Source organism: Mauremys reevesii, linkage group 7 (assembly GCF_016161935.1).
Source record: "Mauremys reevesii isolate NIE-2019 linkage group 7, ASM1616193v1, whole genome shotgun sequence".
Classification (NCBI taxonomy): Eukaryota; Metazoa; Chordata; order Testudines; family Geoemydidae; genus Mauremys; species Mauremys reevesii.
Window position 1 is genome coordinate 98,961,873 of NC_052629.1, and position 13,154 is coordinate 98,975,026.

The 13,154-nt window shown below is 39.3% G+C and overlaps 1 protein-coding gene across 8 annotated transcripts in view; it reads left to right on the forward strand.

The window, feature by feature from the left end:
- CACNA1D (calcium voltage-gated channel subunit alpha1 D) overlaps nucleotides 1-13,154 on the forward strand; it is a 351,709-nt gene that overhangs the window by 278,663 nt on the left and 59,892 nt on the right. For all 8 annotated transcript variants that reach the window (XM_039546606.1, XM_039546605.1, XM_039546604.1 and 5 more), the window contains 6 exons: nucleotides 4,103-4,231; nucleotides 5,549-5,614; nucleotides 6,640-6,731; nucleotides 10,585-10,744; nucleotides 12,022-12,149; nucleotides 12,265-12,361. In XM_039546606.1, coding sequence (XP_039402540.1) covers nucleotides 4,103-4,231; nucleotides 5,549-5,614; nucleotides 6,640-6,731; nucleotides 10,585-10,744; nucleotides 12,022-12,149; nucleotides 12,265-12,361 — 672 coding nt within the window. The remainder of the gene's footprint in view (nucleotides 1-4,102; nucleotides 4,232-5,548; nucleotides 5,615-6,639; nucleotides 6,732-10,584; nucleotides 10,745-12,021; nucleotides 12,150-12,264; nucleotides 12,362-13,154) is intronic.

Genomic DNA, 13,154 nt, shown 5'->3' on the forward strand with positions numbered 1-13,154 from the left:
TTCTCAGTTGATCTTTTTTTGGAAGGTAAAGAAAGCTGCTGATTTGGCCTGTGATTCACCAGAACATAAGAATGGCCAGGCAATTAAAACACTATTAAACACATGCTATTAAAACACTATTCATAAGCATGGACTTTATCACATGCTTAAAATTGAGGATGTTTAAATGTTTTGTTGAATTAGGCTCTTGGTGTAGTTGGAGCACGGCTGAGAGGAAAGATAGAAACATTAGGCCAAACTCTTACCTTATGCATACCTGGCCACCCCATTAAGTGCAGCGGGGCAATCAAGGAAGGCAGAAGGCAGAATTTGGGTCAGTGATTGTGAGTGTGCCTATTCCATAGCCTTATGCCCAAGACAAATATTGATACGTTGAGTGACAAAGCAAATCTCAAATCATGTCACTGTAATCTGATACAAATGGTGATTTCAAATACAAACCCCCCACCAGATTGGGCAGACATATGCAAGTCAATGCTCAGTGTGGTTGGATGCCTATAATACACCCTTTTCATCAGAGGAGTTGATGCAGGAGGTTTCAACAGGCTGCCTATAGGAAGTAGTTCTTCAAACTCACGCTTTTGTCAACATGCAAGGTCAAAAAGAGCCCTCTCTGCCCAACCCCAAAATCTTAATTATAACCTCATATTTGTACCACAAACACATAACATGCCACTTGCTTATTCTGTTCACATACGTAAACACTGAGTATTAGCTAATGTTGCAGAGATTGTAATTAAGATTTTATATTAGGGTGATTATCAGTAGGAGGTGGAAGGAAGTTCCTTTGTGAAGATGCACTGTGTCATTGTCAGTAGAAACATGCTGTGTGGACATTTAGGGTACAGTTAAGAGATGTCCCACACCTTGACATTCCTTACCCTTAACCACATTAATCCCTTTTAAATGAAGTTTTTGCTTCACAATGTGTATGTGTGTACTCTAAATTATCACACAGTTACATTAATTACAATCATTCATTTTAGTAGACACCTAGATACTACCGTGCAGATGTGTTATAAATGCCAGAGAGAGCGAGAGAGCGATTAGATAAAAAGGGTCTGATTTTAAAGCTTTGGCATTGAAAGTGCCTCTCTCGTAAGGGACAAAAGTTGAATGTTTTTGGCCTCTAGAGAAGAAAATAACACTTCATCGGAAATGTTTTCATTTTTGTTTCTAATGCCTAGCCCATACTGGTTATAATGCTACTGTATATCATTTTAAGGAGGATGTTTTCTTTTCTCATTCCTGGCCTGTTCTCACCAGTATCTATAATTCATAATTCCTTGTCTATGACATCATAACCCTCTCCAGCAGTTGCAGATTAGCTGTCACAAATAAAGGATTAAGACCATTTAGACTAAGGAAGCTGGGGAAGAGATGAATTATGAGAGGAGAATGTGCATGTACACAAATGTCCTTTAGATAGGAAAACAAACAGAGGGATTTTATACTCATCTTCTCTTGAGCCCCTGCAGTGGTACTATTCACATGCAAATTTGGTAATCTAGTCTCTGTTTTACTGTTCAGGAATAGGAATTAAGTATTTAGTAAATCAGAACACATGGAAAAGATGGAGCTCAAGCCTGCTATCCAATACATTGGTCATCCTTGTCCTGGACAGTCTCTTTTATAATCAGTATCTTAACTCTCAGTCTTTAGATGTTTAAAGAGATCTTGTCACAGTTGGTAAACACAAAATATTACCAACTTTCTCTGATGTTGTTTTGAGCTTGCCTCCCACCAGCAGAAGTTTGTCCAGTAAAAGATACTACCTGACCACTTTGTGTCTCTAATATGCTGGGACCAACACAGCTACAAAAACACTGTATACAGGGAAGATTTTGTAATTTTGGACCAGATCTTCAGCTGGCTCCATGGCCCTTTATTTTTAAGAGGATTTGAAAAAGAATTGTTAGTTCTGTAGAAAATAACAATTGCACCAATATTTTGACAAGCTATGTGTCTATATGTACTAGTGCTTATCTGTGGTTGATTTAAGTAGGTCACTATGTAAATGATTTATCTTGAAGGTTCTTTTCATATATATATATATTCAATGAGTTTCCTATGTAGCAATGATCTGATATCACTTCTTTCTTTTAACCTCTCTGTGTGTTTTGTACAAACGCGTACAGAGCACAGACACTGTATCTGATTTACAAGGTGCTGTTCATGATGTTGTCTGCTCATATTTCTGAGGACAGGACCTAGCCCTCAGTTAACATTAGTGCAGTGCTTAAGAATTGGGTAGTTTTTCTTTTAAATAGCTTTTAATGCCTTTAGTATCCCTTACTGTTTTCTATATTTCAGAAAGTACTAAAACCTAGCCACAGCAGCAATGTATATAGTTAGATGGGATTTGCAGGTTGTCTATAATTAGAAAACACGTTTATTTTGATTCCACGGTCCCCTTGTGGTCCCTTTATAGTACGTATGTTATCTAAAAGCAAAAGACACAACAATTAGACTCTTAATACTACTAGTAATGATCTGGCTGTAATGGGCTCATATATTTTGGTGTTTGTTTTGCATAGCTGCAGTGGAGTTGCACTGGCTAAGTTCTGGAGCATGGGCAGTGTGTTCAGAATCAGCATGGAAGCCCAGAGCCTACATAAGTATTATTCTGCCAGAGATCTGTAGGTTACAAGAGTGAACCCTATGTTTGTTCCTAGGGAGTGCCAACTCTGCCTACTCTGTCCTCATCATCATTTGATTCTGATGGAACCATCTGGGGAAAACTCTTCAAGGAGAACCTTGGAGTGGTTTTCTACCTCCCTTTCCTCCTCCCATGAGCAGAGGAAGCCTAGAATTTGGTCCACAATTGTTAGATATGTATAAAATTCCATGTAAATTATTAGATCTATGATGGTTAGTTTTTTAGACCTTGAAATTCTAACATACCTATTTAACAACCAAACTCAAAACATGCCTGGATAGGAATAAAAGAGAAATGTTTTTTATCATTGGCAATGACAAAGCTTACAGCAAAGGCTGTCTTCCTAACAATGTCAACTGCACTAAAAATGTTTGCGTCTCTCTCTAGCAAAGTAGTATCTGTTTCTGTTAAGCACCGCAGAGAAGAATGTTGAGCAAAGAATAGTTCAGTTAAATAATTCAGTGAGTCACTTCACTTTAAGAAACTCGTGATGTGATATCAATACCCAGTGATTAGAATATGGTTGGACAACCAGTGAAGGTTGAATTAAACCTAAAAAAAGAGCTCAGCAGCACAGGGACTTTGAGATGCTGCTTTAACACAAAAGTCTTTGTCTCCAGTTTCACTTATTGTTTATAGCTACAATTTGAAACATCCTGCTCCCATTGAAGACAGTGGCAAAACTCACACTGGCTTGCATGGAAGCAGGGGTAGGTCCTATTTTAGTATTTAGTTTACAGTGACTCCTTTTAGCTTTTTGACAGTAAGCTTGTAGTATTTGGTTTTACTCAACCAGTAATGTCATAGGAAATGTTAAGGAGTATTTTCTAATGAGGATAACCATGTTTATCCAAGAAACAAACAAACAAAAATTGTTAATTTACATTTAGAAATTCAAAATGTCCTTCCTCCTATTTATGGTGAAGTTGAATTAATTTTTTTTATCTTTTGTTTGATTTTAATATATAATGTTCTTAATTTTTTAAAGCCAAAGCCAACTGAAACTGTCACAACTGATGAGTCTGGGGTAAGATTAGTAAACTGACCCCAGTGGTTGTACCTCTACTTGAGTTTATTCTTTTGACTATGTCTATTTTTTCCACCAGTTTTTCTGTATTTTTCATAATTGTCCTACTAGCAAGGTGTATGCAGTGGTTTGCATTCGTTGTCAATGTACTATTGAACTCTACTACAAATGAACCCAACATGATCCTATTAACAAACTAGGAAACTTGGAAATGCATGTGATGTGTGAAGCATTTCTACAGATCCTGTGTTCTTAGCATGTAATTTTTCCTTTCATATCATGCTTATAAAGATGAAAAGACCCTAAAGTACATTTTCAAATCTTACCTCTTTCACCATTGTGTTTGTTGTTGTTTTTCTGAAAGTGTTGCATGTTCTGCTTTTTATTTTGTTTCACTTCTCCGTGATACCCTTCAGAACTCTGAAGACAGCGCTAGAATCTCCATCACTTTTTTCCGTCTCTTCCGAGTGATGCGATTGGTGAAGCTTCTCAGCAGGGGTGAAGGAATCAGAACATTGTTGTGGACATTTATTAAGTCATTTCAGGTGAGCATGATAATGTTAAATCTGCCTTTTAATTGTACATAAATCTAATTTAATTTTTATGGCTCAGGATGCAAGTAGCAAAATATTACTCTTGTAATTATATGTTACCTCTCATTACAAGGAATTTAAAATATATGGGATGAAATCCTCGCACCACTGAAGTCAATAAAAGCTTTGTTATTGACTTCAATGCAGCCAGGATTTTATCCTTAGTCTTGTAACCTTAGGTTTTACAATGAGATCTATAAGCATCAGAGTACTTATTCTACAAGTAACTTTGTCATTCTAAAGATGGCTTTTCATACAATTGCACAATAAGTTATATATGACATATTTATGTAGGCCATGTTCACCTACAGCATACATAACTAAAGATAGATGATTACCAGTACTTGCTGGGATCAAAAATTCTCAGAGGGATATGAACATGTCTTCAAATGCTTTAATTTTGTGATTATGTAAATGAGGTATTTACCTCTTTAACAGATAGATGTCTAAGGTCCTGAAACTGCAAACACTTATGCACATGAAATTGATCCAACTACTGACATGTATAATATTAAGTGTTTACATTTTTGAAGAATCTGGGGCTAACTGTAATTAAAATAAAATAGAAGAACTGATGTTTTGAAATAAATAAATATCTTTCTGGCAGGAATATTCTGAAATATTTATTATTTGGTTGTAATATGCTGATTCTGAAGAGTGGAAGTGCCATCCATGCCACTGAAGTGCATATATTACATGTCAGTTCAGATTCTGTCCCCTTCTCTGGCTACTCTACATTGCTTAGACAGAGCAAAGTGGCCTAATCTGTCTCTAAGGAGCTAGCTGAGAGTTCCCCTGGAATGAACTGCCTCTTCCACCCCATGTATCATGGGGGAGGACGTGTCATGGTTGGGAGGGCTTAAAGCACAACTCTGCTCTTCCAATTCTCAACTGGCATATGGTCCTGTAAGAGCCACTCGAGTTGTCATAAGTTAGAGCAGACTCCTCTAACTGACACTGAGACCAAGGCCTCAGCCGGCCTGCCCTGAGAATCAGGGAGTGGTTACAAGTCCCTGACTGCCCCACCCCTTTTTTCTGTGTTGAACAGATTTGTCAGCAGGAGAGATTCTGGGCTATAAACTCTAATAATGTGCCCATTGTATGTGGAAGAGTATTAAGTGATTTGAGCTCTTATCTGACATTTTAATAATTTGTACAAAAACTAAAATCTTGGATAAATCTGTATAGAAGGGCTACGTTATTTTTTTTAAAAAGCTCCACAAATTGAAATTATTAAAAAATAATAGAAGGCTTTTCCCATTGTTTTAGGCTCTGCCATATGTTGCTCTTCTGATAGCTATGCTGTTTTTCATCTATGCTGTTATCGGAATGCAGGTAATTATGAGTAATCGTCCCCTGAAAATGAGCACATTGCCATATTCCCACTGATGGACTGTTCTTTCCCATGACACTGGGGTTCTGCCCAGGCTAATAAAGACATTAGGCTAGATCTGTGTGCTAGAACGACCCCCATGTGAATTCCTGTGTCCCCAAAGGGTATAAGAGTTTGGCACAGCCCAGGAAAGAGGGAAGTCTCCACTACAGTGAGACTGAGGTGAGGAACATCCTATATGGAGTGGCTTTCCTTTCTGATTCTCCCCTTTTCTCCATTCATTCACCAGAACGGGACAGATACCCTTACGATTTTTAATTTGACATTATGCATGTACAGCACAATAATATAAATCTTCCTAAAACAGGTAGGATAATGGTCTCTAATATTCTGTAATATCACATACATATATAATACAATGTCATATAATATCTGAAATACTCTACTGGGAAAGGAAGGCTAGTCATGTGGTCAAGGCACTGGACTTGAACTCAAGAGTTCTCGATTCAATTCCCTGTGCTGCCACAGACTGACTATATGACTTTGGACAAATTGCTTCAACTCTCTATGCCTCAGTTCCCTGCTCTGTGTCTGTCTTGTCTATTTAGATTGCATAGTCTTCAGTATAGGGATTATGTTTTACTATGAGTATATGCAACACTAAGCATAAATGGGGTCTTAATCTCAGTTGTGACCACCCGGTGCTAGTGTAATATAAATAATAAAGATAACATAATCTGACCCAGAACATAGGAGGATGCATAACATGTGTAATAATAGATTCAGTGGTGTTGCACTGAACGTTTTAAGACCTATTCTGTAAATATGCAATATTTACTGCATGTTGTCAGATTTGCATAATTACCAGGGAAGAAGTGAAGAAATCAGAGGAAGCAATTATCGTACTTGTAAAACTGTTTTTCATACATAGAGATGTTAATTTAAACTGCTGGATTATGGCCACTCTTAGACAAAATTATGTAGAATGGAATTAAAAATAATATTTGATCCCAACTTCTGCTTGCAGGTATTTGGTAAAGTTGCCATGAGGGACAATAATCAAATTAACAGAAACAACAATTTTCAGACTTTTCCCCAAGCAGTCCTGCTTCTGTTCAGGTAAGTATATTTTAATCTTTGCTTTTATTAGTGCCTATGGGTTCTTAAACTAACATTTGGAAGATGCTTCTAGCTTGTGTAATGTCAGCTTGCTTAAAATCGGTTTGAAAGTTAGAAGTAATTTAGCATGACGGTATGTAATCCTTTTTGCCATACTTTCTACTGTTCACTGACACAGAATAGTCTTAAGAGTGTATGATATGTACAGAAGAATAACCTAAAGTCACTCAATCTATTAAGAGAGCTACCATAAATAATATCTAATGGGAAGTGTATTGTAATTTTCTTGATACATTAAGGGCCACAATATACCTGGCCCTAGCCTGAATGTGCAAAGGATAGAGAGGGGGAAAGGAGACTTGGCCTCCATTGGGCCCCTCATACACAGGGGCCAAGCACAGTGGCGACATAATGACTTCACTTGCTGAGATCCACTGTTGTGACTAGCCTCTGCTAAGGGTAAGGGGACTGCATGCTGAATCCTCTTTTATGGTGTCAATGAAGCTGTGTTTGACAGGAACACCATGGGGATCGAGTATCTCTAAAACAGAATACCTTCTCTGGTGATGCGGTTCTGCACTACTACCAATGTAGGACTGTAGCTTTGGGCCACAATTTCACCCTAACGAGTTTGATCATATAAAAAAGTCAACAAAAGATTTTTCAATATGTTGGATGTACTCATGTACTGATATTTCTATGGTGTTACCTAATTAACTTTGAACAATGAAGGTCCTTTGTTCAAGAGATAAGAAACATTGAAATTATTAGATAAGAATGTCATGTGGCAGTAGTTCAGATACAATATCTAATGTGACATTTCCTGATCAAACGCTGTTTGCTAAAATACTTCAGACAATAAGAGGAACCTTTCTGTTTTAATTCAAATCGCTTAAAAAACTGAGGACGAAGTCAAGACCTCAAGTGAGGTGAAGTGTCCTAAGTTTATTTGTGCTAACCTACAATTTGCACTGGAAATCACCAGTCACAAGTCATGCCAATTAACTCAGTGAAGCTCAGAACCACACTTCTTGGATGCCAGGAGGGAAATGAAAAACACCACAAAGCAGTTTGGCAGTTCTGTCTTGTGGGAAAAAATCCCTCTCAGAACCCACAAGGGTGATTGGCCACCCCCCAGACAAACCATCTAAACCAGAGGTTTTCAAACGCTGGGACGTCCCCCCTAGGGGGGACTGAGGAACATTTAAGGGGGCAAGAGGTGATGACAGGTGGCTCAGGTTTCAGCTCTGCATGGCAGGGCTCAGAGAGGGAGCACCACCTCCACCCCCTGATTCACCTCAGCGGAGCACCTGATTTACACTGCCAGCAGCCTCCATGCATAGCGCTGGCTCTGCCCTCAGAGGTTGTCGCATGTGCCCTCCCCCATCCTGAAAACCCAAGGTGGGGCAGGTATTGTGCCTATTTTTGTCTGGGTTGTGGGGGTGCTCTACTTAAAAAGTTTGAAAACTGCTGATCTAAAGGGAAGGAAAGGGGAGGCTGGAAAAGGGTGTCTCACACTGGCTAGCACACTAAAAGGGAGCAGGGTGGCCTCAGTTACAGCCAGGCAACCCCCCAGGTACTGATTGGGATTCCATTGATATAACTAAATGGAGAATATGAGCCATCAAGAAAACAAATTACCAACAGATGGGCATTTTGGTGGGCCTGCCATAAATAAACCATGTTTTTAGGCATAAATCAAAATATGCACTCACAAACAAATTACTTGGCATGCAGGTACTTTAGGCACAGTCAGTTACCTTTAACCAGTTAGCACACACAAATATGTGTTAGCCTCCCTGTGACAAGTCCTCTGCCCACCCCTCTTCCTGGGGCCCACTGATTGCCCCAGTAAAGCTCAGAGAGGCTTCTAGTTATGCAGCACTCGTGGCTTTATTTACACAACATTCTCCTACCACCAGTGTTATGCTATGGAGAGAGCTTGCAGGCCTGATAATCTCCTCTCCTAAACAGAGTCTGCCCTCAGCCTGGAGACTGACCTTCCCCTGGCCATTCCCCCTTCTTCTGGCTACCAGCCAGCCTTTATAGCCCTTGAATCCTGAGGCCCGCAGGTGCAACTAATTCTAAAGGCCAGGCACCAGGCTTCTCCCCTGGCCCAATCCATTTCTCCTAACTGGAGCTGGCTGAGCAGGGGCTAATTAGGTGCCTTTGCACCAGCACCCTGCTACACTCCCCCTTTGGAAAATATTAATTGTCTATAATAAGAGTATGTATAATGAACACTGTATATGGTGTCCTGCCAGAAAGAGCCAGCCTCTTCCAGCCTTATCCTCTGTCTCCTCATTCAAGGTGCTTCTCTTCTGCCAGTCCTGAACACTAAAGTACAACAAACTCCTTCACCACAGCAGTATGTATGGGTAGAAGCAAGCGATACATTAGAAACAAAAATAACCAAACGAGGGATCAATTCCTACAAACTCAGCTTGGCATAGTTCTTCCAACTATAAGTATGTCCCACATGACTTCAGTGAGACTACTCAAGGTAGTAAGCACTGTGTGAGGAGTATAGACTTCATGGGTAACTGGTCAGCCTTTAGGTTGACCAGTTCCTATCCACCATGCCAGTCCCTCAAAGGTTCTGGAACCCATGTTGCTTATAGAGAGAAATGATCAATTTTCCTTCAAAAAACAAGTGTTCCATTTCAGGGACCAGCTATGGGAAGGACTGTAGGGGCAGTTCTATGGACCACTAGTAGGTAGGTCACACAGTTGCCTCTTATTTACCCTAGGCAGCTCTTGCATTCATAAACCTGACTTCTGGGGAGGAACATCCAAACAATACAGGCTTCCAAATTTGTATACAGTATTTCATAAACTAAACTAAATAACTAAGCAAAAGTATAAAATACAAACAAACAAAAAAGAAAGTGGGTTAGTATCAAATTAATCTAATTATCAGGTTGATTCAATTATAGCAAATAAACCAGTAATTCCTCAGAAGCACTACATAATGATTTGTAATGGCAGCAACAATCAGCCTCAAAAGTAAGAAGATGTTATAGAACTCAGTCCCAGCCTCATGAGCTAGACCAAAGAGGGTCAGATCCCTGCTGGGTTGAAGCTAATGGGAAGACCACAGCTTTGATATTGATTAAGGCACCTGGTGATAGCCAATCTCTTCAATCTCCTCCATCTCCAATACAGGGACACCATTAAACATTCCAGTACAACTCAAGATGACACAGCTTATTGCATTTAATATTCAAATGACAAATTTAGGTGAAAATGACATCATTTTTCAGAATTTAACATGCAACTCCTAACCCACAACATATATTTCTGTATTCTTTTAGGGTATTTTCAACATTTTTAGCTGCAGTTGTGATTCCCGGCTCAAGGAGACATACTTGTGCTAGCTGTCATCAAGCTAGCAAGCTAAAAATAGACTGTAGCTGTGGCAGCATGAACAGCAGGGTGGGTTAGTTGCCCAGACGATGTGCCTAGACTCTCAGATGGGTACATACTCGGAGCAGCTAGCCTATCCCACTGCCCACACTGCTGCAGCTACATTCTGCTTTTTGCTTGCTAACACATTGAGAGCTAGTGCAAACACATCTCCTCAAGCTGGAAATCACATCCCCAGGTGGAACATAGACATACTTTTAGACAGCAAGGTTGTTTTTGGATATTGAAACACTATCCCACAGGTGCCATTCTTAAATAAATTCTGTGAGTTCTAGCTGCACACATGCACACACACCCTCCCCACACTATATGCTACACTATCAGTCCTCTTCTGGAGTTAAAAACAAGTACTAGAATGTTAATGGAGAGCTCATTATGAAACAATTTTTGATGGATCTTGTCTTGTCTTGTTTGTGCCCTAACAAAGGTGTGCGACTGGAGAAGCGTGGCAGGAAATCATGCTGGCTTGTTTGCCTGGAAAACGCTGTGATCCAGAATCTGATTATAGTCCAGGAGAAGAATTCACATGTGGAAGCAACTTTTCAATTATTTATTTCATCAGTTTTTACATGCTTTGTGCATTTTTGGTGAGTTCAGTTAGTGTTTACAAGCAAAAGTGAGTTTTAGCATTTTGATTGGACAATTGACTTCAATCTTGTCATATGTGCAGGAGTAGCAGTTTGCAGGATTGGGCCCCAAGATATATGAAATATGCTATGATAATTTATCATTATTATTGGTTAGTACCATCATACTGTCTAGGAGTTCTGCTCACTGACCAGGACCTCGTTGTCCAAGATGCAGTACAAACACAGAACAAAAAATCCCTGGCTCCAAGAGTTTATAGTCTAAGTATCAGACGAGAGACAACAGATATGGAAAGACTGACAGGGGAGTACGAGGAGACACTGAGGGTATCTCTGCAGTGCAGCTAGGAGTGAGCCTTCCAGCCCAGGTAGACAGACTTGTGCTAGTGGTGCTTTAGCTAATCCACTAAAAATAGCAGTATAGGCATTGCAACCTGGGTTGGAGCTCAGCTCTCTAGCCCACCCTAGACTCCTAGGCTTGAGGGCCCAAGCTCCAGCCTGATGAGCTGCAACATCTCTAAGGCTATTTTTAATGTGCTAGCTACAGTCCCACTAGTGTGAGTCTGTCTGCCTGGGCTGGAGACCCACCTGCAGTCCAGACATAAACTGAGACAATATGGGTCAGCATAATAGGCTGTGATATCAGCTCACAAGCAAGCTAACCGTTGCCAAGGTTTTTGTAGGCCTCATGGCAAAGTAGAGTTTTAAGGAGGGTTTTAAAGGAGATCAATGAGATGTTTATAAGAAGCTTTTCCCTGGCAGGATCTGCAGCATGGGAGAAGAAACAAGGATGCTTGTTTGAAAATGTAACAACTGGGCAATAGAGGCTGTCCTCATGGGCCAATCAGAGGCAAGAGTCAACCTTCAGTACTGAATGCTAAATAGGGTGAGAATAGGTCATGAAGGGCCTTGAAAGTGAAGCCAAGTAGCTTTTGTTTGATACGGTAGAGAAGAGAGAGCTGGTAAAAGGATTCAGAGAGAGAGGTGACATGGTCAAAGCAACTGGAAATGATAATTTGAAAATGATCTATGCAGCAGTATTCTGAATGGATATCATCAGGGCAAGATTGCATATGTTATGTCAATATAAATAATGATAAAGAATAATGTTAACATATTTGCTGGGAAAAGTTTAATATTTATCAAATCTAGTATCCACTAATACTATTTAACCAGCTTGAATTCTAATTCTGCTGAAAGTTTAAAGTTAAATTATTTCATATAAATACATATGCCAGCAAAATGAAGGCAAATATAAGTTTTGAATTGCTTTTCAGATTATCAATCTGTTTGTGGCTGTCATCATGGACAACTTTGATTATTTGACACGTGACTGGTCAATTCTGGGTCCACATCATTTGGATGAATTCAAAAGAATATGGTCAGAATATGATCCTGAAGCAAAGTAAGTTCGATCATTTCTCTGTCCAGATATCCCTAATGAATATATAAAAGTAAAGTGTTAAATACTTTCTTCTGAGGCACATATAAATGTGACAAATGGTACATATTTATTGTAGGGGAAGAATAAAGCATCTTGATGTAGTTACGTTACTGCGACGCATTCAGCCTCCCCTTGGTTTTGGCAAATTATGCCCCCACAGAGTGGCATGCAAGGTACGTCTTCAAATAAGTTCCCCTCATTGTTTTTCTCCATAGTTCATAATTTTACTGCTTTATCACGATAATCCTGTCCAGTTTCATGGGTGGGGGAAATTGTCCTTCCGAATTACTCCAGTTTTGCCCTATGTTTATTCTGCCCGCTCAAATCAGTTTGTTATTTCAGTAAATTGATTTCAGTGTAGTTACACCAACATAAAGCACTTTAGGATTAAAGAAGTGGCTGTATAAATGTAGCATTATTCTATTTTCATTATCATAGTTTGTGTATTTCCAAGAAACTGGCTAAAACATAATTTTATCAATTAAATACAAAACAATATGTGTTTTTTTTTCAATAAACCTTCAGTCATACGGCGTTTGTGCTACTTAACTGCGTACCTACAAGAAACCATAGAAGCTCTTATACTTGGCAGTGAATCTTGGAGAAATAGTTTCTTTTAGAGAACAGGCCAGTTTTTACTCAATGTTTACTTTTTTTTTTTAACTTAGTGATTGCAAGTGGCCTCATTTCCCCAGGATGCCTCTTTTTGCTATCTGCATTCAGAAGGAGAGAAGTCAGATTTACAAAACCCCTGCAGTTTTTCTGAACATGTTAAACATCTAATTGTGATAAAAATGGTTCTGTTTTCATTTTACATTCTGTAGCAATTATTTCACAGAGAAAAATTGTCAGAAGTTCCACTTTCAGGCCTACACACAAGTATAGGAGAGAGCACTCCAGCCCTTAATTTGTTAATCAAGGGTTGGAGTTCTGCACAGGGGCCTGAAACCAGGGGGTATGTACTTG